This window comes from Saccopteryx bilineata, chromosome 7, assembly GCF_036850765.1.
Source record: "Saccopteryx bilineata isolate mSacBil1 chromosome 7, mSacBil1_pri_phased_curated, whole genome shotgun sequence".
Classification (NCBI taxonomy): Eukaryota; Metazoa; Chordata; class Mammalia; order Chiroptera; family Emballonuridae; genus Saccopteryx; species Saccopteryx bilineata.
In genome coordinates this window covers 35,467,117-35,494,714 of record NC_089496.1, presented here as the reverse complement: position 1 = coordinate 35,494,714, position 27,598 = coordinate 35,467,117, and the positions used below count along the sequence as shown (strand labels likewise).

Genomic DNA, 27,598 nt, shown 5'->3' with positions numbered 1-27,598 from the left:
AAAGAGTTTCAGGTTACAGATTTGTTAAGGCAAGAAGGCAATGATTATTCAGAACTGCAGACATTCGGTAGCCGGCACATGCTCAAGGCATTGACCACACCTGTATTTTGCATCTGTGATGACTTGAAACTGTCTCAGAAGAGCAGCATTTTGTTATTATTACTTTTATCAATATATAGAGCTTTAAAAATAAACCTTGGGGTACAGAGGACTTGCCAGAGTACTCCATTTGCCCTAGAACATTGCTTTAGTTCCAGAGTTTTTGAAAAATTGCAGTTAAACTAAAAACATGCATCTGGGTTCTTTTTACCATTATCTTAAGTGTATGTGGTTTATGAATTGCATATTTTTATTATCAAATATAGAATGATTTCCCATATAGTTAAGCTTCTTATTTCTCTGTCTTTTAACCTGCTAAACACCTTCTGGTTTTCCTTTGGCCTATTCTGTCCCTCCATCCTTCTAATTCCTTAGGTCCACTGAGAGAAAAGCAGACAGTCGTCATTTCATCATTTTCATTCCTGTTTTATTCATTTCCATATGGCCATTGCCTTGTATAGAAATACTCCGTATCACTGCACAGAATCGTTTACAAATCTGAACTGAATCAAAGTATTAATATAAAACTCTTTAAAATGTTTTGTTATAAGAGATCATGTATTCGGCCTTAAATTTGCACTTTGCTACACAAATATGCAAAATTTTTTATTTCTATGAACAGAAATGTTGATATGAAAGATAGCTTGTATTTCTTTGCTGAATGTGGATCATATAAAATTAGACAGTGCAATTAAATATTATGATGGGGGTATAACAACACAGCTAAAACATAGAGGTTTTCAATGATTCGTATCATAAACCCAGGCTCAAAATAAAAGAACCACTTTAAGAATAAAACTGAAGCATGAAAAATAAAAACACATAAGAATAATCTTTCATAGTGCCAAAATTACAGAAGTGATATTAAACTCTTCAAGTTGGAAATCTTAAAACAGAAGACTAAGGTTTTATCTTTAATTCCCATTTTTAGTTTCAACTGAATTTTTGTTCTTCGAGATTTATAAAGTTGCTCTAAATTCAATCCACTTGGAAGTACAGTATTGCTTTTTATGAAATGGGAGAAATATATGGTTTGTTTTCTTTAAGTTATGGATAAGAATTTAGTGCTTATGAGTTTCATGGTATAAATAGATACTATAATAAAACAACCTTGATTAATGTGCCTGTACATCTTATAGTTAGATATGCAAAGGAGTCGATTGTCAACTTCAAAAAAAATTAAAATGCATAGAGTGATCAATAAAAATAACTTTCAAGGTGAATGCAAATGAAAATGTAGAAACTGAATGTAATTATTCTTCCATATACATCATTATAAGAAAACTTGGTTGAATACTCTGAGTTTAAAACAGGGTAACAAAAGGAAGTTTAGTTAGAAATTTTTTAAATTTGGAAGGTAATCAATGTCTTCCTAATATTAACCCCCCCCCAAATAATTAGAATTTCATAAAACGTATATAGAAAGCAACTGGAATTATGAAAGATCACATATGTTCTGAATTTTAATTAAATCTGTCATAATCTATATTTCACGCTAGTTTTCTGAGTGTTATATATTATATATTATATGGTACTGGAATTGAAGAAAACTACCAATATGAAAGAAATCATTAATCTAAATGTAGGAAGAGATAGAGATTAGAAAACAAAGTATGCTGGGTATCATTTTACATTTTTCAGAAGTAATATTTAAGTATCACTTCTTCTAGTATATATAGAAACATTTCAATTTTAATTGTGAAAACCTCAATTACTGTTATGTAAAAATAGTGATTTATTTTAAAAATCAGTAAAAGTATATAGAATCACTAAATAACATCTGTTAACCTTAACAAAATTATTTCTCAAATTTTATAATGTATAAAACCTAAAGAAATACAATTACTTAGTTTTTAAAAGTGAAATGCATTGTAAATCACATAAATTAAAATTGAGTATTTAGCATATTTTAATATTTTTCAAAATTCTTTATTTCATAAAAACCAACTAAAGGACATAACTTATTTCTTATAGAAATATAGCAGAAATAATATTTCCATCCTCAACTAAACCTTCAGAGATAATTCCAGTTTTAATTTAATTTTTCATATTTAAATTCATATAGTATGGCTATATGTTACCAAGGTAAACATATCTATCAGGAAAAATGCAAAATATAGTACATAATGTCTATAGCTAATGATCATATTTAATTTTAAATATTTTCCCTTTCAAACTCATGTCACAAATGTACAGAAAATTGGCAACTCAAAAGAATCATGATTCTTAAAATTTAAACCTAAAATTTTTAGATTGCTTAATTCTATTTACCTTAAAATAAAATAATTTTAATTAATAGTCTGCTTTTACTATTGAATATCACTTCATATAAGCAAAAGGATATAAATGTTTATCAGATTTAAAAAGCACATATTTAAAATAATTGAGATTTTGTTTCCTACAAAAGATGAGAAGCTTACATTATTCATATATTCAATCTCCTGTTATATTGTGCTGCTTGATATCAAATCTGACATGAAAATACTGTATGAGCAGATCATTTTTCAGGAACATTCAAATATACAGTACCTATAAGATAAATGCTATGTTAAATATAATTTAATATAAATGTCTAATAAATGTTGTGGTTTTTGCCATTCTTCATGATATAATTAGCCATCAGAGGTAAAAAGCCAACTTTTAACATCATATATTTTTATAAGAACATTAAAGTAGCCATTATAGGAAATCCTAGGGATTCTTCCTGTTGTGATAGTTTTCAAAAAATTCTCTGTGGCCTAGAAAATAAAAATCTATATTTTTTCTTCCTCCAAATATTCTAAGATACGAAAACTTTGAAAAGAAATTATGGAATAATTACTATGTATTTGAAAATTCAGAGAAAAAAGTTATATTTAATTCTGGAATTTATCAGGACCTCTTTTTTTTTCTTTCTTCTTGAATCACACTTTTTTCTCTTCCAAATGACATTTTCCATTAGAAATCTTGACATCATAACTCTTACTAATATTATTTGAGGGGGTAGCCTTTAATTAAAAAGACTGTTCCTGCTAGCTTTGTTTTAACTGCATTCCCTTGAAAGAGACCCCTTTTTCTAATCTTTTCTAATTTTTCTTCTCCAGATTTCTAGTCCCATAGTTCCAGAGGCCGGCTGAGGAGACAGGTTGTACAGAAACTTCAGGACATGCTGTTAACATCTGACACAGTGAGTGGGAAAAAAAAAAAAAAAAAAAAAAAAAAAAACCAGCAAAGTCACTGGGCAGATTCAAGAAAAAGTTGCAGATTCAAGATGAAAAGTTTGTGTGTTTTTGCCAGTTGCTAGTTACTGGCAGCACACTGGTTTAATTCATATCCATTCACTTCTCAATTGCTTGCTTTCTCTAAACCAGTATAATGCAAACCAAAAGGACTTTATGGATGTTTTTTTAGTGATGTCTGCAGATCCAGTGTATCTTTAGTTAGTCCTGCCTGACATTTTCCACAATGCTTTCAGTAGACAGCATCCTATTATGTAAATATCCCTGGTTACTGTTTATGGAGGTGGTTGCCTATATTTCTCTTTTGATAAAGCCTTTAATGTTTGTTCACCCAGAATCCATTGAGGAGCCACCCGAGTTTGGGGGAGTTTAGTGTTGCCCTTTGTACTTCAACTTTTAATATTAGGGCACATATTGAAACCATAAACACAATGAAAATTCAGAAAATATTCCGATGACATTAGAAGAACATACCGCCTCCTTTTTCATCCTTAAAGAGCCAAGGGCACACAGGGAGTGGCAGGAAGAAACATTCTTAAGATCTAAGTCCTGGACGCCATTCTGTGAGTGCTTCATACCCTTAGAAACGTGCAACCTGAAGTACACCCCCCTTTCGAAGTCTAAAACAATATTAAATTCCCAAAATATCGGCAAAGAAAGCCTTACCGTCCAACGCTTGCAGCAGGTTCCAGCTCAGACCCAGACTGAAAAGCTGAGCAGCTGGTGAACAAAAGTTTTAGCTTTTTTTTTTTTTTTTTTTTTTTTTTTTTTAACGAAGTCTGCAAAACTAATTTCCCTCAAAATAGGGCTCAATTTCCGTTAAAGAAAGCAGCACTTACAAATCTCAGAATTCCTGATCGCCCCCACCCCATCCCTCCTCCGAGCAATGGAAAACAATTCGAACTTTTCACAGGATGTGAAGGTTTATTGCGAAGCCGCTATTCTGCTATTCTATGCAGGACGACTTAAAAGAAAAGGGAGATAGGCTGAATGAAGCTCGAGGGACCGGGGCCACGGAAAACGTTTCTTCTGCCTTGGGGACACCTCTCAAAGATTAATCAATACGTTTTTCCTAATTCAAACCAGATGGCTGGCCTAGTTTGCAGGCCCATTAATCCCATTAACAACTTCAAAGACGTGGTCCCATCCTCTGGACACCTGAGACAATGAAAATAACGGGGCGACGCTGCTGGTGGCACATTCAGGTTCCGGGCTAGATATCTGAGCGTCTATATTCTCTTGATATGACACGTCTCAGGCATGACTTGACTGTTCCCTGCAGCTCGTTACGCGGAGCATGCTTGCCTTGTGTAAACGTCTCTGCCCCCAGCAGACAATGTTTCAAGCAAGTGGCACCATCCGAACCAGCTGACGCTCACACTAATTCACTAGTTGCAAGTTTTCTCTCTCGTTTTCTATGATGCAAGATGAACCAAGGAGAGCTGAAGTGCCCAGGTTTACTGAACTTTGGGGGATGCCAAAGTGTTGCATTGCTTAGTAAATGGACCACATCCGGGGGCGGGGAAGGAGGGTGCTATTAGCTAATTGAGAGGGTTGATTACTGGAGGGAAATGAGGAGACATGGGCTGGGTCCTGACGGGAAAGACTGGAAGTGAGCGTGCAATCTATATGTCACATCGGACCAGGGCTTAAATCGCTTCGGAATATTCCTGACCCAGGAAAAGTTATGGGTGAAAATTCATCGGGACCAGGGAAGTAGGGGAGAGGGCATTTGTGGGGAGCCAGGGGAAGGAGACCCACTCAGGCACTGCAGGTGAGGATGCCAGGGCTGGACATCTGCAACTGTATCTGCCCTGTGCTTTCTCCCCACCCACCCCAACAGGTCTCTGTCCTTTGGCACCCAGATGCCCCTCTCCCGCCCGCCAGGCGCCTTCCTGCACCCTGGGACCTGGCGTCCTAGCTCAACGTCAAGGCACACACAGTCATCAGCTGCGAAACCTAGGCGCGCCACTGCGCCCGGGACACGAGGAGATGCGAAGTTTGAAAAACTTCTGGGAGCGCGCGCCCAACTAGCTCTGATCCTTCCCCTTAGTCATAGTGTTCCTTTGGGGTTCCTCAAGAGCTAGCAGCAGCCCTAGCTTTCCTGCAGGTGACAGAGCCTGACACTGACTGACAAGACACCTTTCCTGAGCGTAGTGAGAGGGCGGAACGGGGGTGCGGGGTTGGGGCTGGCTCAGGCGGCTCCGCGCCTTAGCTGCGGGCGTGGAGAGAGAGGGCAGAGACGCAGCGCCCCGGCCGGGATGAGGCGCCGCTCGCTCGCCGTCCCGGCGGCCGGCAGGGGCGGGCGGGCGTGGACGCGCTGTGTGCGTCCAGCCGCTGTTAGGAAGTGGAACTGGAAGCGCGTGGCGCAGACTGAGCGGGAGTTTTGGAGGGAGTTTGCATGTGGTCAGCGCTGGGCTCCTAAGCCAGCCCCCGGCTCACATTACAGTCTATTTATAACCTCTCAGAGCCGTTTCCCCCTGAAAGGAGTTCTCTGGGACCACCTTCTTTTGGCTTCAACCTCTCCTACTCTTGACATCTGAGTAGCTCGGAGGGAAGCTCCTCCAGGTCAGAGTGTTTATATGTAAAGGAGACTGGTCGCTAGGGCTCAGGACCGGGATTATCCAAGCTCTGCAGAAACGCGGGCGGCTATTGCTTGGGGTGGGGGGAAAAGTCACACGGTTTCCAGTGAAAAGTGACAGAGGGTTTGCAACCGTCCTGAAGTCTTCTGCCTGGAACCCAAGACTTGCATGCTATGGAACACCCACTCTTTGGCTGCCTGCGCAGCCCGCACGCCGCCGCGCAAGGCTTGCACCCGTTCTCCCAGTCCTCTCTCGCCCTTCATGGAAGATCTGACCATATGTCCTACCCTGAGCTCTCCACTTCTTCCTCGTCTTGCATAATCGCGGGATACCCCAACGAGGAGGGCATGTTTGCCAGCCAGCATCACAGGGGGCACCACCACCACCACCACCATCACCACCACCACCATCAGCAGCAGCAACACCAAGCTCTGCAAACCAACTGGCACCTCCCGCAGATGTCCTCCCCGCCGAGCGCGGCTCGGCACAGCCTCTGCCTCCAGCCGGACTCGGGAGGGCCCCCGGAGATGGGCAGCAGCCCGCCGGTCTTGTGTTCCAACTCTTCCAGCTTGGGCTCCAGCACCCCGACCGGGGCCGCGTGCGCGCCGGGGGACTACGGGCGCCAGGCGCTGTCACCCGCGGAGGCGGAGAAGAGAAGTGGCGGCAAGAGGAAAAGCGATAGCTCAGGTAAGGGCGCGCCGGGTACTCTGGGCGAAAGGGGCGGGGAGATGTCAGAGAAGGTTCTCTCGCTACACTGAGGCGCAGGGAAGAGGGTGCATGTCTTGCCCTCTCTGGCTCCCCGCCGCCAAATTCCGCGGGGCTGCCTTGGTCCTGTTATTTGGGGACACGTGTTTCTCCGAGGGCAGAACTGTAGCCAACGGCACTAAGCTCTCCAAGGTTCAAACTAGTTTACCAGAGGGTTGAGAAAAAAAAAAAAAGGACAAGTGACAGTATGTGAAATCGATTGCAAAGCGTGACCTTCCATCTGCGCGATGGGGAGGGGAGTGTGCCCTGGGCTGCAGCGTCCGCTGGGCGTGCGTGCGGTGCCGCTCCTTGACTTTTTCCCTTGCAAGTTCCCGACTTCGGAGTGGCTCGATTTTTCCCATCGTTAACTGGATTTCCAAATTATTGCACAACATTTGGAACTAGCAATGGAACTTGGCAGAGCGTATGAGAAAAAAAAAAAAAAAGTTCTAGTGTTTTGTTTTTTTTTTAATTCTGATTTCAGAGTTCTTTAAATAGCCCCCTTTCCAAATGGTAAAATTTTCCCTTTCTTGGGGAAGATATAATCTAGGAATTCAGAGGATTTTAAGGAATGTGTTAGAAAATTGCTAATAAATACATGCTCAGACTCTTGTAGAAATTCGAGTCTTAATAGTAGTCATATTGTTCTGGTACTCAAGAGAGAATCTGAGTTTCAAAAGTGGAAAGTATTATTCTTTTCCAATTAAGAACTATCGGAGACCAGTACTGGAGATACACCGCAACCCCAGTAGCGCGGGTTCGCTGTCTCTTTGAGGCTGGTACGCGAGGGCGCACGCAGGAGGCGCTGATCTTCGTGGGGAGAAGTTGAGTAGGCACGCAAAGAGATGCGCAGCCTGCCAAGTCAATTGTAACAGTTCAGAAAATTTCACGTGTTCCAGGCAACTCCTCAGAGCCCTCACCTAGCTGTCTCATTAGGAAAGCGTTAAAGGATGCTCTCATAGAGTTTTGAGTTTTCTTCAGTAGCCACAACCTACGTTCCATCTTTTTGGAAAGTGTCATTGGTTTAGTATATAATATTTACATATTTTCTACCTTTGTGGAATTGGTTTAACAATTTTAGAAGGAGATTCCAGATATTGCTTTGAAGGACTGGAAAAATGTCTATCTTTCATAATGCTTTAGGTACGATCCCACGTAAATGACAATGACTGAGTCGCATTACTACACGTCCCTTTGCAGGAATGCTATCAATTGTCCTTCGGCATGAGTTATGAGAAATCTAACTTTTACTTTCCAAGGTCAGGGGTAACTTTTAATGCTCGGTTACAGATTGGTTTATATCTAAGAAAGTTAGCCGGAGTATCACTCATTTTTAATGGTTTTTCCTAACCATAAATGAAACTTTTAAGACAGAGAGTTAATAGGTTAATCATAGCAAGAAGGTCTCCATCTTCATTGGAAAAGAAGTCCGTTTTAGAATGCAGTGATCCTCTCACGGACACAACATTTGATAGTAATAGAGCTATATTTTTGGAAACAGATTCCAGTTCAGATTTGTCAACTCACTTTGGCAATTACCAGAAGCTCTTACTGTTCGTTTATGTTCGGCAATGAGAGATCTACGTGATAGATTGTTGCTCCTTATGCTTCCTGAACTGACCCAACACACCTAAGTTTCTTAGGGCAAGCTGGATTTTCACATAGACACACGTTCTTTGGATTGGGAGGAAACAGAGAACCATGTAAGAAAATAAAGTAATTTTTACATATCGAAGCTAAGAGAGTACTGGAAAAATAAACAGACACAAAACATCAGCTATATAAAGTATTGATAGATTACATCTTAAGTGGGAAATTGAATTAGTCATCAGCAATCACAGAATCACTGGAGAATTAGAATGAGAATTTTCTCTGATGGCGTATTTTGAAAGAAATTCTGACTAATTAAAAGGATATATCATAACAATTACATATATGTATACTCATTGAAAATAAAATTTAATTGACCAATTTCACTATTTGAGTTCATTGATGTTTGTTGAATCTTCAGATAGATCTTAGTTCAAGATATCTTTCTCCTGTAATACTGCATTTGGTCTTCCATAATTTACGTCTACAGTTATTTCACTTTATAGTATTATAAAGACATCTCGATCTAGCAAAAATTAAAGTGACATAGAAAGTAACTGTAGTTCTAATCTATTATTAACACATCTCTCATTGCTTATAGCATAGTCTTACTATTTCAATATTTTTTAAAAATTAAATTAAATTCATTTTTGAATTTTAAAAATTATATTATATGAAAATCCTATCACATCCAGTAGAGAACACTTATATTTTGTTAGGCAGTGTATAATTACTATGTATTTATAGTTTGGAGCAAATAGAGTACATAAATCCAGGGCAACATCGAAACCAAAATTTTGTAACCTTGCATCTAATACCCAGATACCATGTATGTGTTGCATTACCATGTGGAATTATAATAGAAATTTAAGCACCAGGAAATATTGAAGAACAACCTAAATTTTATCTATGGTAATGCTGCTAAAACTACAATATGTAACAGTTAGCCAGCATGCATTTACATACATTTCCCGGCCCAAACATACACATTTACAAACTCAAGAAGCTTAAGGATCTGGAAACAAATATTTATGGACTTTATTCTTCCATTATAGTTTATTGACAACTGAAAATAACAAAGTTTAATAGAAAAACACACTGTTATTTTTTATATGTGTTAAACATTTTTGCAACTTGAACCTGCCATGCTTTCTAGTGTTATTAGGAAAGCCAACATCTGCCACCTCTTCAAAGGAACTTTTAAAAATTGAAACTTTACAACTGTACTTAAAACAATCTCTACAAAGCAGGTGATTCTGAAAAAAAGTCTATAAATGGGGTGAATTACTTGGCTTCAATTACATTTGATTGTTTGCCAAGCAGTGCAATAATAGGTATAAAATGCCTACTTTCAGTTAAAATAACTTATATAGATTAATCAATAATATTACTTTTTATGCAGATAATGCCAAATACTTGTAAATATTTTCTATTTAAATTAATTAAATGAATATTAGTAAGTATTCTATAAATTTAGGGATGTGAATTTTACAAGGTTTAGATCATATTAGGTTCTTGTAAAACAACAAATATTTTATTTGTAACTACAAGGTCATAAAATATTTATTGTCAAATTATATCTGTCTATATACCTGACTATACAGAATGACAAGAATGACATTAACAAGCTAGAAGTTAAATATACAGTAATGTGTTATTCACCCTAACTCTTGGTATTATAATGTAACCTTTTCTAGATATTTCAATCATCATGTTTTCTAAAAGGGAAGCAAAGTTCCTCACTTTATCATTCATCTCTGTATTACTGGATTATGGTTTTTCAACATTTGCTTTACAAGTTTAAATATAGTCTATTAGATCTTGATTAATATAGGAGAATATTCAACAAATTAAATGTCTTAGATCTATAGAATAAAAATTATTTTTGTCCTTTTTCTTTGAGTGGTAGATTAATTTTAAATAAGAACATTTTTAAATGGTAGCCTGACATTTCAAAATCTAAGTACCATTGATCTACATGCATGCTCTCAAATGATTACACTCAAAAGCCAAGAGCAGCAATTTCTTTAGAATTAAGGTGCTTTGTTGTTGAAAGTCAGCAATAAATGTAAGGAAGATTGCAAATAGAATAAGGAATAGTTTCAGGTTTTGTGTAAATATCTTTATTTATAGTTTATTTGAAAAGGCAAAGCGTTAAGGCATGGGACTCCTGAAACTTTCATTTGAGTTAAAAACCACTACTAAATATTAAATTTTAATCTTTGTTTATATGATCAATGGAAACCATTGTCTTGACACCCTATAAGCTTATCTTAACTAAAATTTAAAATATATATATTTTAAGTGTTACTGAATTTTCTCTCTGCACTTAAAAACATCAAGCCTTCATCAAAGTTTTGGAATTTATAGAAACTTAACAGTATTTGTTGTATGGCCTAGAGAGTCTAAGAAATTAATTTTAAACAAAAATAAAATAGCAGAAGAGATCAACTCTTTCCCTTAGATTTAGGAAAATTTGGAAGACTAATTTCATATTTATTGGAATTAACATTTTTTCACTTAAGAATTAACCTATTATGTAAGAAATTCCTACATATATATCTATGACCTGGTAATGGTGCCAATTTTATTCATTTGCTATATTAAAAATGGCAGCCAGAAATACAAAACAATGATGTTAATGTGACGGCTTTTTAGATTTTCATTTCAAATGAGAAAAATCAATATAATATAACAATAAATTTTAGTTTTAGACTCTGTTCACTTCAGTATTTTTTTTCTAAATTTCAGATTGTGTCTCTTTCCCAAGCATTGCCATAGTGATTATAAACATCTATGAATGATAAATTATAAAGTTAGAAAAAAATATTAGAAAATAAAATACACACAGGAATTCCCTGATTGGTCTTTGTTGAGTTAATAACTGTGAATGATTTATCACTCTCAAATTCTCTATTGTTTGTGTTTTTATTTTTGTTGTTGTTGTTGTTATATTGTTTCTCATAATAAAATATTTTGTGGGTAAAATATATTAGCACATGAAGTAAGACTATTAGGAATATAATTTTCCCCCTTTGGTTATAATAATAAAAATAAGATAGATTCTTGAGTGACCAGTTAAATTATATTTCCTGGGTTATGCTATCAGTGACTGATTCCAACAGTTTATTTAAAAGAAACAAAACACAAACAAAAATATACAAAAAAAACAAAACAAAACAAAATGATGAAGCAGAAACCAAGACCAAAGTCCACAAATTAGAAATTGAGGTGAGTATGACGTATTTCCTATTTAATGTATTTAAGTAACAAAGCAGATTTTATTATCACAACTTACCTTTCTATATTATGTGTTTTCATTCTTAATACAGTTCAGTTATCATTAATAATCTCTTGTTAAGGTCGTAAAACATGAAGCACTAACATTTTTCTTACCTTTGTTATGATGCGCTAATGACTATTTCTTGGAATAAGCTGTATTAAACTAAACCCCCCAAGTAAATATGGGGTAACACAATAAAGAAAAATCAGTTGCAACACTGTGTACTACTCCTAAATCATAGTCATCAGTGAGATTAAAAATCCAACTAGAAAAACCTTTGCAGAATTTTTTCTTTCTCACGTAGACTAAAACTTACAGTAGTAAAGGCCATGTAGGTCTCAATCTTCACTGTGCATTACCTGGGTTAAGGCAGAATTAGTTTCAATCTGATGACCTTCCCTTTATGGTTTTCCACTTACATTATAAATAATAGGGGGGACAGTGTTACTTTAGTAAACGTATGTTAGGTAGTACTTTATGGTAATAATATATATGGTGATAAAAGATGATTTGACATGGGGGGTGGGCACGCAATGCAATAAATAAATCATATCAGAAATGTACACTTGAAATCTATATGATCCTTTTAACCAATGCCACCTCAATAAAGTTAATAGAAAAGTAGGTTGCATTAGATAATATTGTGATACAAAATAATACTATATTTACTTAATCACTTGTCTAAATTCCAAAAATTGATTTTATATTTCAGAGTATTTCTATTTAAAACCTTAAATATAATTTTACTAAATTAACAGAAAATTACATAGTAAGACCAAATGTATATATGTGATTGAATGGGTCAATATTTTCCTCTACATTTGACTTTTTAAATATACAATAAAAAGTAACCCATTATTTATGAAACCTTTATTTATAATATTCCACAATATTTCTGAATTTATATATGTTACTGTCTATAAAGACTATGTATTATGTTGGTTTTATAAGATTCTGAAAATAGTATATGTTCTTTGGTTTCTTGCATGTGCATATGGACAAGAATAATAAGGTAATAAAATCTGTATTTATTTGTATAGATTTTTTGGAAAGGGTATGTATAAGTGAGTGAAAAAGTCCTTCAAAAATAATCACTTTGCTCTTAACATAGAATATAGGTTTAAAATTGATAAACTGGATCTTAGCTTATATAATATTGCTATATTATTTTTAAAAACTAGCATTTTCTTAAAAGTTTAATGATTCTAGATATTTATATATTTTGGTGATTAATTCTTGCATCCATGGAGTAAAAAATTTAGGGTTTTTATTGAAGATTTAAATTCAAAACTTGTTTGTCTTCAAAATTTCATAGAATTAATTCAATTCAGATATATCAAATGTATTAAAGACCCTATTGTTTGTTTTCATGTTTTTTTAGTTTGCTAACATTTTGTTAAAATCAGTTATATCATTTTAACAGTTTTTATGTATGCATCTATTATCTTTTATAGGTTATTTTTACCATTTGCATAATTATAATAATGTTACACTCAATTCTATATTTGTCATATTTCACAAGGACTATAAAATTAACCAATTTCTGTTTCCCAAATAATTCCATTTGCAACCATTATTTTTTATTCTGTTTTATTGAATGTTTTGGGATGTCACTGGTTTGTCAGTTTTCTTTTTAATATTTATACCTATGTTTCTTAAAGTTTAGATAGGTACACTGATGAAAATTATGAGTATAAGGTATTTCATTTTCATAGTTCTTCATTTCTCCTGAGTTTTAACAGAAAGGATCATGGTAAAAAAAGGAGAGTGCTGAATTAATGAGGACATGGGATCTGTACTTAAAAACACACTTAAAAATAATGTTCATGTATAATATAAATGCACACATACTACTTGATGGAATTCCCAATTTAATTACTGATAACATAATCTGAACTACAGCATCCACATTAAACACTGTAATTTGATGTGAAGTATTCCAGCTGCAAAATAAAATATTAGGCTTAACGCATATGCAGCTGTGTGGAGAGTCCAACAGGCTGAAGCAGGTAATCAATGATAGTCATTAAAGTCAAACATGGCAACTCTCCTGCAGTTTTTCCTTTTCCTTTCCTTCTAGCTCATTATTCTGCACACACTTCAAGAGATTCCCATAATACTATAAGAAAGAAAAAAAAAACCACGCCAGTTATCTTACATGACTGTGGGCAAGAAAGTGATTAAGATGAAGTCATCTCTCAGACTCCGCGGAAAACCTAGAGGCGGATCCAGCTTAGGTTGGTGGATGCCAGTAGAATATTAAAGGCCTGGAATTTTGCTCTTTGAAAATATAGTCTTAAAGCTTTGCCAGAAATGACACCCAAATATAGAACTTATTTTTTGCACAGTGATAGTTATTTGCAAATGTAGTGGTGAAATGTATTCAGTGTCTGTAGAAATGGCTGCTTACCCTGTCTGGACTGCACAGTAAACTTTTGCATGATTTTTCTTAGCCTCTTGAAAAACTAGCAAACTAAACCAAGGTGTATTCTTATTAGTTGAAAATAAAAATTATCAGTGACTCTTATCAAATGAGCAATGAATGCCAGGTAAATTTTAAGGATGATTTGATATTATTTTGATGGCAAAATCACATGGTTTAGTAAAATAGAATTGTGCCATTAAAAGCTTAGCGGGAATTAAATAGGCAAAATGTAGCTTTGATTTTTGTAGAAAACCAGTCATTTGGCAGATGTTTTTTACATTTTAAGAATCATCTAAAGAGAACTTTACTACTAACTTCACAGATTGAGATTAAGTGATATCTCTCATTATTTTACAAAAGTAAAATGGGCTCTTGGTGTGTTTACTACCTTTTACGATTAAAATCTGTGCAAATACAGGTGTAAACTATATTAACTTTGGGAAATTTTTATATTATTTGAAATATGAATGGGTCTACCTGTATAAAACTAGCCAGCATGTAGATGTAAACTATGGGGACAGATTGAAATGACAGGAAACTCAGAGTTTAGGCACCGAAATCTAAGAGACTTCTGCCATTCACACTTCTCTCTTATTTTTGTATGTCTACCTTCAGAATTCAGGGAATTATAGATACCTTTTCTTCTAGAATTATTCTTTGTTCCTGGAAATAAAGCTTTACCAAATTTATTCTTGGATATCTAGATGCTTGGGAAAATTAAGAGAAGCAGCAACACTATTGTTTTTTTGCATATTTAGCTATTAGTTGATAAATCCTAAAGGATTTACCACAATCTTCGTTCCATAAGACACACCTAGGGTTTTAAGGAGGAAAATAAGAAAAATAATATTCTGAACCAAATGATGTGTTAAAATACTTAATAAAGTACTATATTTTTCAGTCCATAAAACGCACGAGCATTTTCCCCTCCACTTTGGGGGGGGGGGGCAGATGCATCTTATGGAGCAAAAAATACGGATCTTATTTCTTAGTCATCCTATCAGACAATGAAATAGGTGGCACATTCAAAGATATCATTGAAAAGAGTTTGTTGTGGACTATTTGATGGTAGGGAGCATGTAGGGAAACAACAGGAAATGGTAAGTCACCCAGTGCCCGCCCACAATTGGAAAACATTAATGTCTCAACCTGAGGGGGTAGGTAGAAGGAGTGTTCATAAGAATCCAGAATCCAATGAGAGGGACAGGAGTAGCCCTTTAGGAGTGTTCCTGCCTCAGGTGAAGGATTGTAACTATATCAAATATAAATCAGTAATCTGTCTTCATGCCTTTCAGTCTACTTCTGTTGCCTCCCATTGGCCAAATGTAATTAGAAGTCAAAGAAGCCGAGCTTACGAGTCCCAGTAGATAAAATCCATCCTCATCAGGAATAGAGTCTGCAGAGGAGTGGCCAAAATACATAGATCTAGGAGAACATACCATCTCACTCTATTACTAGCTGTGATTTAACTTCTCTGTGCCTTAGTTTTCTAGAAATTATAGTAGGTTAATATACATAAATCACTTAGAACAATGTTTGGCTCAGTGGGCGTTATTTTTGTCATGTACCAACGTAGGTACAATTACGTTGTGGGTGTGCACCAGCGGAAAATAATTTCTATCTTATGTTGCCTGTTTATTTGTATTTTACAACTAATAGTGCTATAAAAAATGTTGCTTGCTTAAAAGATTGCTAAAGATTTAAAATAATCTGCAATGGCCCCTCAAATAGTAAGTATCATGCCATGTTACTGAAATGTTGGCTGAGTTCTAGACCAAGTTGTGTAAAAGGCTCAAGTTTCGTTCACTTAATTACCCCTAAGATTCCCATTCCATGCTTTTGGTTGGGCATCTCCTAACCTTCTTTTCTGGTTGTATCCTGCCACTTCTCTGTCAAACACCTCTTTTCAAGAGGAACAAACAGAGGGCCATTTAGTCAAGAAGAAACAGAACTTAAACTGAGGAGATTTAAATATGACTGAAATTTTAGGTCTTCGTTTCAGCTGTTAACTTGGTGGTTGAACATGACATTTTTCTGCTGTCCTGTAGAGTTTATTGCAGAGGGAATTTACGTATTTTAGCTCTTTGTTATTCTGGTGGTTTTATTTGGAGACCCTCATAAATGGCAAATACACACACACACAAAACCCTACAAACTAAAAATGTATTAAATCCACGTAAAGTGCATAAAAACATTTTAGTTTGGTGACGATATTTTTTCAAAGAAAATAATTGTTGGTTTGTGTATGTAAATATATTTAACAAATTGTTGAGAATTATTGTTTCAGTTGAAGCCAGAGAGAAAAGCAAAACTCACTGGAGGTACAAATTTTGAGTGATTAGTTGATTTCACTCTATTTAGCCTAGTCACTTCTCCTGTATCCACAGTTCAATGTGGGCAATTCAGAAATGTGTTCGGAGAAATTTTTAAAAATATTATAATGGTGGTGTTTGGCAGTTGCTTTTTAATAAATCATAGAATCAAATACTGCATTAATATTCTCAATGCTAAATTAACTTTTTCAAAGCTCTAGATTCACAGCAATTTAATCCCTAAAGTAAGAGAAGTTCAAACAGAGGACTGATGCTTGCTTCTCTGTTAGATAATGGAAGGCTGGGCGGGAGTACAGTGAGCTGTGCAAAAGAAACAAAACATGAAATGTTCAATAATAAATAGCAATGGCTAGAAGGGGCCAACTGCATCAACTAGTTCATTACTCTTGAATGTCAAGGTAAGCTTATTTGTGAATTTCTTTTTTTTAATAAATTGTAATCAATAATGTTTGAACAGATCATTAGAATCAGAATTATCAAGACATCAGAAAAGACCCAAGGCATTACCCAGTTCAATGAATGTATTTCCTAGATGAGAGAAAGAGCCCAGAGAAGTTAAGTAATGTCTGTCCATTCAGCCAAGTAGTGGCAGCTGAACTTCCATATCCTGACTTCAGCCTAGTGCCCTTAAAAGGAAAATCTCATAAAATATTTTTAAACCTTAAGTTTTTAGTCTTCCCAATAAAAATAAATTTCAGCATCATTTAAAATGTTGGCTACTGTGTTTGAGTGAATAAAGTGCAGTTTCACAAAGTGCTTTACTTGGGTGTAAACTACCTCTTTCTGAAGCTGATTTTATGTCCTATTACCTCAGTCGTTTTTCATTCTTGTTTTATGAATATGAACACTGTTATACTTTCTTAGCTGCAATTTTCTAATTTTCTAATGACATAGTTCTTGTTTTCGATTACCAGGGTGCCTGCATATTTCTGACACCTCATACAATAATAAACCATAGCACTTTAGTTCAAACCAGAGTTTCATATCTGGCAATATGCACATGGGCTTTGCTATATTACATCAATAAATAAAAGCTATTGATGTAAACAGAATTATATTTTGGATAGCCATTTATGAATTGAAGAATCTGTTAACAGTTTTAAAGTTTTTTTATTTTATTTAATACAAGTAAATTTGGCTAAACTGGCCTTTACCTGTAATTCATTTGCCTTTTTGTGTTCAAAGTAATGAATCGTAATAAAGTAGACATCTATCAACTCTCCCTTGTCTCAGGTCATTAACTTTATCTCCATTCTTAGGTATTGAAATTATTTTCAATTTTAATATAGTAATCTCCTTACATAGAAGATATTAAAAAATATTAATGGTTGGCATTTTGCCTTCGCTAAGCAGATGTGCTTTCTTTGCTTCTCGGACTCTCCTACCCACACCCATCTTTCCCACAGTTTGTAAACACCAGACCCATCTGCTCTTCCCCAATACAATGAACTATATAACCTCTGGAACACTCTTCACACTGACCTCTCATGCTAATTCCAGATCATTAGTTCTTACCAAACCCTCAAAACACAAAATTAAATATGGAAAATACAGCTGGTTTTTCCAAGAATTACTATATTTCCAAAATAACACAAAAAAACAATTCCTTGTACACATAGTTAATTTTAACTTATATTCAAAATTCCTTCACATTACTGGACTGCATCTTCCTACACGATTCAGCCAAAATCCATTCTAATGCACATCCTTTTATTTATTTTTTTCTATTTCTGTTTTAATGTCTCTTAAGGTTCATTATGTTTTCTCCCCAGGTCTCCTGGTGTATAAGTATCTTTGTCTCTTTTCATTCTTCCCTGATGGAATCCCATATTGAATATAAAGTAATATTTTGAGTAATGTCCATTAATGGATATACTACTAGATTTTGTACTTATTCTTGTGTGCAAATAAAGTTTATTTTATATCAGATATATATAACATAGAATTAATATATAATATATAAGTCAATATATAATATAATCTCATATATATTTTATACATATAAAATATATATAGATGTATAATATATGCAGCTCTATATAATTATATATACATATATACATACACACACACATATATATATATAAAATCAGATAGATTGATTTATATTAGTGCTTTCCTGGCAAAGCATTATTTTCATAGTGTAAGCAAAACAATGCTGTTAGTTTAAAACAGTGTTCTTCCACTTACTTTCTAATGTGCCTACCTAAATATATATATCCTAGTTGTATGTAAGGAGTTTTCCACTAAATTTTCTGCATCTTCCATTTACTCAGCAACATTACTTACTACCTAGTTTCCTTGAATAAGAACTTACGGCTATAAAAAATTGACTTACATCTATAATCTCCCAAATCAATCTTTGAAGGCTTTATTGACCAGCTAAACCATTGTTGACATTGGTTTTGCTTTCATTTTGTCTGTTTTGTTTATGTCCATCACTTAAAAAGAAAAAGAACTATTTATTTTGAGAAAATTGTCAATTCACATGCAGTTGTAAGAAATAATACAGAGGGACTCCGCATACCCTTTACCCAGTTTCCCCAAATGATAATATCTTACATGATTATAATACAATAATATAGCCAGGAAACTGATGTTGATACAATCTAGAAAACTCATATTGGTACAATCTACTAACCTTATTCAGATTTCATTTTTTTTACATGCAGTCATGTGCGTGTTTGTATGTGTGCATGCCTTAAGCGCTATGTCACCTGCCAATTGATTTTGTCTTTTGATCCAATAACCTGTAATAGCGTTTTTTAATTATATTCTTTATCTTTATTAAAATCTTGTTCATGACACCTTCTCACATCAGTACTGGCCTACACTAATCATTGTGTTTCTCTTACCAAATTAATGTCTGTACACTGCAGAATAATACACTTAAATTTTGCCTGATGGTTCTCTTTGCTGCTCCTCTTCACATGTTTCTAGTTTTGATTTGAATTACATGCACTCCCAAAGGAAAAGTCAATGTCTTCTTTTTATTTTAGTGTGATATCCAACATCAGTTTAGATGCACAGAAGTGCTGGGTAAATCCTACTTGTGGCATAGAAAATGCTTCACTAATGATGAATGTGTTAGGAGTTTTCTGAGACTCTTGGTTCCAGACATCTAGTAGTAGGGCAAATTTAGAAAATTCTTGAGCAATTCATAGTAGCGTTTAATGAATATCCAGCTTAAGTAATTATCTGTGTTTGTTTCTGATTGATATTTTTATGGATGCTTCCTAAAGTGAAATTCTCTTATGATTATGTGCTATATGTTTACCATTTATGAATAAATCTGGATAAAAATGAATATGTACTTGTTAAAAATTTTAAATAAATCAACAAAAAATCTATATCTTGAAAGGTAAGGTGTCTATATTTTCAAGAATTTAGTGATTGTTAAACCCAATTAATATATGGAAATGCTTCATTCCATTATTTTTGGCTGGCACATGAAATGCTATAAATATTCTGTGCAATTATTTTATGCACTGTTGAGCTTTTGCTCACATACAGCTAAGTAATCATAATAGTTAAAATACCTACCTAACAAAACCAAAAAATTTTATTAAACTTGAAATCATTGGGCAACAGGGAAAAATATGGAATATTAACCAAGCTGACGCTGTAGTATTGGGTAGAGGAACAAATAGTTGGTGATTTGAAAAAGAAAAATACATTATTTTTATATTTTTCAAGTAGACTAAATTTTTTAAATGAAAATTACTCTTTTGAGGACATAGATGACATGATGCTGAGTCAATCCTTGATACCTGTGTCTATATTGTTCTGCATTTAGTCTGATTGGTTAACCACAGTCAAACAATGGTACATAGTTAGAGAATGTGGATCTGAGACATTGACAAGTGACCACACATGAGGCTGCCTGGCTAGTAAAGAAAGAGCAGTGATATTAAGGGGTGAACAAGCTAAAAAAAGAAGCATTTTACGTGTGATCTGAGTTTAGTCACAGATCACCTAAACTGACTGATGAAAAGAAAGTTTGCAACAAGCCAACTCATGCAAGTGAGTTAGAATTCACTTCTGTTAAAAGAGTTAAGAATTGGTCCTGGCCGGTTGGCTCAGTGGTAGAGCGTCGGCCTGGCGTGCAGAAGTCCTGGGTTTGATTCCCGGCCAGGGCACACAGGAGAAGCGCCCATCTGCTTCTCCACTCCTCCCCCTCTCCTTCCTCTCTGTCTCTCTCTTCCCCTCCCGCAGCCGAGGCTCCACTGGAGCAAAGATGGCCCGGGCGCTGGGGATGGCTCCTCAGCCTCTGCCCCAGGCGCTAGAGTGGCTCTGGTTGCAACAGAGCGACGCCCTGGAGGGGCAGAGTATCGCCCCCTGGTGGGCAGAGCATCGCCCCCTGGTGGGCGTGCCGAGTGGATCCTAGTCGGGCGCATGTGGGAGTCTGTCTGTCTCTCCCCGTTTCCAGCTTCAGAAAAATACAGGGGAAAAAAAGAGTTAAGAATTAATTTATACTGCACTGCATTTTGACAATTTTTTAGCATTCTGTTATCCATGACTCTGATACTGATTCTATTTGAACAATTCCTTCAATTCATTGACAAAAATAACTTTCAGATTCTCTATGTTCCTGGCCTTTTTCATTAATATGATAATATAAGATTAGTTAATTTAAACCAATAACTCTCAACATTGATTTACATTGGAATGATCTGAACACTCTAAAAATACAGATGCCTTGCTATATAGGGTTAAATTAATCTAAAGTAGAGCTGTAATTTTTAAAAATTTATAGTAGAAAACTATAGCATTAAAAGAATAAAGAATAATGAACCCTCATGTGCCGATTATATTCAATATTTGTCAACACATGGCAAATCTTATCCCGTTTATACCAACCAAGCCTTCCCTTAGTTTGTCCCAATTATTTTAAAATAAATATCAGATAACTTATCATTTAATCTAAATGTTATTTTTTTAAAGTTCTCAAGTGATTCTACTATATAGTCAAGACTAAGAATTAGTTTAAAAAGTTCTTGTTTCTAGTTTAAAAAGTTCTGAGGGGCAGGGATTCTGTATTTAAATTTTTATCCTGTTCTCACATAGAGAGTATTGTCACACCCTGTTGCTCAATAAAAAATTATTGATTTATCAGAAATGGTCATTGTATATCTGTGTTTATCATCAATAATCTCCGAGGCTGCATAGTATAGTAGCCACTAGTCACATATGACTATTTAAATTTTAGTTAATTTTAATTAATATTTAGTTAAGATTAAATTTTAAAAATCAGTTTCTTGATAACACTAACAGTATTAAGAATACTCACTACCCATATGTGGCTACTGGCTAATATAGTGAACAAGGCAGATACAGGACATTTCCACCTATTAGAAAGCCCAACTGGACAGCACTTCTAGACAAAAAAAAACCAAAAACAAAAACAAAAACTGTCTTACTTTTCAACTACTGAAAGAGTCATCAAGGGTGAAAACAGCCTCAAGTAGAGAAAGAGATTATGTGAATTCAAATACCATACAAAGTCAAATACACTTGCAGTGTTATTGAAAATAGCCAGGCTATGTGTACAACCCAAGTACCCATCAGTAGATGAGTTGATAAAACAATGTTGTGGTAAATACACATATACAATGAAATATTACTCAGTCATTAAAAATACAAAATCTTAGCATTTGCAACAGAATGGATAGACCTAGAGGTTATTGTGCTAAGTGAAATAAGTCAGTCAGAGAAAACAAACAAGATTTTACTTATATGTGGAATATAAATAATAATATAAAAAACAGAACAGAAACAGAGTCATAGATACAGAGACCATATTGGTGGTTTCAGAGGGGAGGGAAATTGGGAGACTGAGTGAAAAAGGTGAGGGGATTGAGAAGTACAGACTGGAATTTACAAAATAGTCATGGAGATATAAAGTACAGCATAGAAAATGCGGTCATTAATATTGTAACAATTATTTGTGGAACCTGTTGACTATAGGAAATATCAGAGGGAACACTTTGGAAAGTATGTGATTGGCTAACCACTATACTGTGCACCTGAAACTAATACAAAATAATATTGAATGCAAACTGTAATTTAAAAATTTTAAATATTACTGTAATAGTTGAAGCATATCTGAAAGTAAAATGTTAAGAAGAATTATTTTGCTAAAACTTTTGGATAAATACTGGGTTTCCTCATGGTGGGGATTCCAAGATGACTGTAGAGCAGGTGGAAGCTATCCTCACCTGCTCCTGGCCCCAAAACAGATTTACAACTAAATTATAGACAATCATCCTGAATAACCAACTGAAAGCTAGATGAATTTAATATTGTAACCAAGGGTTTACAGAAGAGGCCCTGGCCAGTGGGCTCAGTGGTAGAGTATTGGCCTGGTGTGTGGAAGTCCGGGGTTCAATTTCAGGCCAGGGCACATAGCAGAAGCGCCCATCTGCTTCTCCACCCTTCCCCCTCTCCTCTCTCTCTCTCTCTTCTTCTCCCACAGACAAGGCTCCATTGGAGCAAAGTTGGCCTGGGCACTAATGATGGCTCCAAGGCCTCTGCCTCAGGCACTAGAATGGCTCCACTTGCAAAGGAGCAACATCTCAGATGGGCAAGCAACACCCCAGAAGGGCAGAGTACCACCCCCTACTGGGTTTGCCAGGTGGATCCCAGTCGGGTGCATGTGGGAGTCTGTCTCTCTGCCTCCCTGCTTTTCACTTCAGAAAAATACAAAAAAAAAAAAAAAAGGTGGAGACATGCAAAAGGCTGGCATCAGGAACCACATGCAATAGTTGAGAGGCTGAGGAGATATCTTAGCTACAAAACTCCCACCCCTGAGGAGTATGGAGTCTCAACTTCTCACAGGGATCCTATCCCAGAGCAGCAGAGATGGAAAGAGGAGCAATACATTAAAAAAATCATACACCATGATCAAAATGTATTTATTCTGGAGATGCAAGATTAGTACAATATTTACTAATCAAAAACTTGATACTTTACAGAAACAAAATGAAGGACAAAATTCATATAACCATATCAATAAAGACAGAAGAAGCATTTGATGAAATCCAGCACCCATTAATGAAAAACACTCTCTGCAAAGTGGGAATGGAGGTATCTTACCTTAACATTATAAAGGTCCTATATGAAAACCCACAGGCAACATCATACTCAATGCACATAAACTAAACGCTTTTTTCTTAATATCTGAAACAAGACAGGAATGTCTGCTTTCACCACTCTTATTCAACATAGTACTAGAAGTACTAGCCACAGTAATTAGACAAGAAGAAGAATATAAAAGGTATCCAAATTGGAAAGGGAGAAATAAAACTGTCATTATTTGCAGATGACATGATATTGCATATAGAGAAACCTAAAGATTCCACTGAAAAACTACTAGATCTAATAAATAAATTTAGCAAAATAGTATGCATGATATTAAATTTTCAGATATCAGTGATATTTTGATGCACCAATAATAAACTATCAGAGAATTTAAGAAAACAATCCCATTTACAATTGCAACAACAACAAAAATAAGATACCTAGGAATAAATTTAACCTAGGAGGTAAAAGACCTGTACTAGGAAAATTATAGGATATTAAAGAAAGAAATTGAGAGAGATACAAAGAAGTGGAAGCATATACTGTGTTCATGAATTGGAAAAATTAACATCATTAAAATATCCATACCACCTAAAGCAATCTATAGATTCAGTGTGATTCTTATTAAAATACCAATGGCATAGTTCACAAATATAAAACAAATATTCCAAAAACTTATAGAGAACCAAAAAATATCCCGAATAGCCTCAGCATACTTGAAAAAGAGGAATAAAGTTAGAAGTATCACACTATCTGATATTAAACTATATTAGAGGGCCATTGTAATTAAAACAGCCTGGTACTGGCATAAGAACAGGCATATAAATCATCGGAATAGAACAGAACACAGAGCCCAGAAATAAACCCATGCTTTTATGGTCAATTAATATATGACAAAGGAGGCAAGAACATAGACTAGAGTAAAAACAGTCTCCTCAATAAATGGTGTTGGAAAAAATTGGACAGATACATGCAAGAAAATGAATCTAGACTGCCAACTTACACCATACATAAGAATAAACTCAAAATGAATAAAAGAATTGAATATAAGTCATGAAACCATAAAAATCTTAGAAGAAAACAGAGGCAGTAAAATCTCGTACATCTCTCATAGCAATATCTTTGCCAGTACATCTCCTCGAGCAAGTGAAGAAAAATAAAAATAATCAAATGAGACTACAGCAAACTAAAAAGCTTTTGCACAACAAAGAAATCAACAAAATGAAATGAGAACCCATTGAATGGAAAAATGTATTTGCCAGTGATACATCTCATCATTAGCTAATTTTCAAAATGTATTTAAAAAGTATACAACTAAGTAAGCACTAGGAAGACAAACAACCCAATGAAGATTATGTCTTATCCTTGAAACCTGTGTGATTTTGGAATTAATGTCATCCAATAAATCCAATTTAAAAAAAACATTCTGCAAAATAAAAATATGAATAAATAAAATAAAATACATTTATGATTTTATAGAGGTCAAAATGTATCTTAAAATATTGATTAATTAAATATAATCTATAAGCCTGAGATTTGGGCAGTTATCAAAATAAAAGCAAAATAGAGACATTGTATTATTAATTTATCCATGCACTATTAAAAAGAAGTAAAACACAATGTAACAATGGATATAAATGAAAAAAAAATAGAATGTTGAAAGTCGGAAGACAAACAACGAAAGCATATTAAAAAATGTAAGGTCAACTAGGGAGATTCTTCCGGGCCCCTGAGGAATAGGGAGGAGAACATTTTTCTGGGAAAGGGTGGGGAACGTGCCAGGAATTAGGCTAGATTTTCCAGGGGAAAGTATGAAAACTTAATAGAGTCAGACAGGGGCAATTAATGATAAAAAATTATTAACTTTTAAAGCCTTTCAAAAGATTTGGTCTTTTACAGAGTCTGGTGTGAATTCTAGAATTGCCAGAGTCAGGTAGTTGACAAACAGAAGAACCTATTATAGGAGGTCTTTTTTAACCTGTTGGGAAGAAAATGTGGATAAAGTATTCATCTTTACGTTAGAAAAAGAGCCCATGCAAGGAAGAGGGAAGTATAGGGAGTCTTATGTGTGTGCGGTGAAACATCTGGGCCTGCTGGCTGTGGCCATACATTACATAATGAAACTGCCAGAACCGCAGAGTTTTGAATATGTGACAAGTAGGGGGACAATTCATCAGTGGATTCATTTGTCATAGAGATTAATTGGCAATTAATTGATGATTGAACTGCTAGTGATTCGTTGGAGAAAAAACAATATTAACACTATATATTAAGTTAAGCAAAAATATTACTGGATGTATTCACGTTAGACTTTATGAGTTAAGGGTGTTAATTCAAATATAAAAATGTAGAAAAATGTTAATGATTGCATTCAGGCTATTGTAGGACCACACACACACACACACACACATACAACCCCAATACAAATAAATACACTATTGCACTGGGTCAAGCATTCATAAGTGTCAGGAAACTCTCATTGTTTCCCAGAGGTTTTAAAACAGAAGCAGGGCAGATCAAATGTAATTTGAAATAAAGTTTTATTGGTTGTATAGAAGAGTGGCTAAAATATTTTAGTAGTTCTCAGTAATTGAAATTGATGATTTACTTTTATATTGAAACTGTACTCATACGATATTGGTAGCCATTGGTATATAAATGTGTGAATGTGGCAATCTAGTAATAGGAATTGTTCTTTTGTTAGCTTTGTTTTTTACTTTAGAGGAATACATCTTAGTTTTGTCCAATTAAATAAAAAGTACCTTTTCCATGGACACATGTAGAGATAAGAGGTTATTTATTTTATTTGTTTTTATAGAAACCGCTTAGAAGAAATACCTGCATAAGGAAAGCATCTCTTTTTAAAAAGTATCATTATTTAAAGTATGTTAGGTAAATGCAAACAAATAGTTAAATGCATATTGTTGATACAGTGTAGAAATAGGTGACTTCCAAATTGAATGGGTTTACCTTGAAAACTCAGATGCGAGAACAAACTAAACCAATAGAAAATTTAAATGTGTCATTCAAAGTGGGTGAAATAAAGTGGATCCTCAATTTAACTGTGTCCTAGAGAGGTACTGGGCTGGGAGAAACTGCTTCACATTGAGAGTTACAAAGGGACACCTTGTTCAAGGGTTTCCTTCATGAGGTAGTAGTGCTAAGTCTTAGGCCCAATATAAATACTATCTCACATTTTCTCTACACTTCTAATATTTTTGAAACGTCTTCTCATTTTATACTTTCTAAAAGAATTACACTTCATTTTGAATCACCTATTAACCATAGGAAGCAGCATTAGTATTTTAGATCAAGTTGTAATCCTCAGAGAAAAAAAGCTCAGAATAGAACCATTTAGACAAATGGTAATTTTGGGCAAATAGTAGCCTATTCTTTCTCTGGCCCACAACACACACACACACACACAATAAATGTTTTAGTGGTATTATAATTCACAAATTCAAACATAATTCACTAAATACCTACTATGTGCCAGGCATTTGGTTCCGTGAGCACTGTATACTAAGTCCGCTAAAATGAATAGAGCATGTTGAGGCTGCTAGAAAGGTCCACAGCAAAGTAGCATAGACTAAGGTGGAAACAGCTGGATACAACAATATAGTAGAGGATATGAGAACGTGGGATAAGTGATGAAACTATGCAGAGAAAGCCAGGAAAGTATCTGCAGATGATGATATCTGCCTTAATTTCTCTCATTTCCTACTTTGAACTTCTGAAGTCATGAGTGTATGAATGTCTATTGCACTGCGACCCAGATCAAATCAACTTTGGGAAAAAATATAAAGGCTCCTTGTTGATTAATAAAGACATGAAATAAAGGGTAGGTTTGGGGTTCCTGGAATCATGCACAAAATGTATTCCTTGATCATTCTTGTTCAGATCCTCAATTTTTATATGTGAAGCATTCATTTGTCTGATGTACGAAGGCTTATGGGCAGTAATTAATCATACACAGCTAAACTCTGTATCTCAAAAATATTATTCCCAGGATGTCATTGGATAAAATCAGAGTAAAAGGTAAAATATTTTGCTGACTGATGAAATATGCTTTCTTATTTTTGGCATGAAATCAGTGTCGACAAGGCAGTGTCGATTGTGAGTGAGAGTTAGGCCCGTGGAAGACATTGTGGAGGACGTTTGTATAGTAACGATTCTCACGTAGGGTTCTCTCAGATTTCAGGTAACTGAGTTAGGTGAATATTGAACTAGGTAAAATGAATTCG

At 35.0% G+C, this 27,598-nt stretch overlaps 1 protein-coding gene across 1 annotated transcript in view; it reads left to right on the top strand.

Annotated features, from left to right (window-relative positions):
• The first annotated feature begins 5,635 nt into the window (after positions 1 to 5,635).
• The window catches only part of MEOX2 (mesenchyme homeobox 2), a 75,659-nt gene continuing 53,696 nt past the window's right edge, over positions 5,636 to 27,598 (top strand). Inside the window, exon 1 of the mRNA XM_066238592.1 lies at positions 5,636 to 6,586. Coding sequence (XP_066094689.1) covers positions 6,073 to 6,586 — 514 coding nt within the window. The 5' untranslated portion in view covers positions 5,636 to 6,072. The remainder of the gene's footprint in view (positions 6,587 to 27,598) is intronic.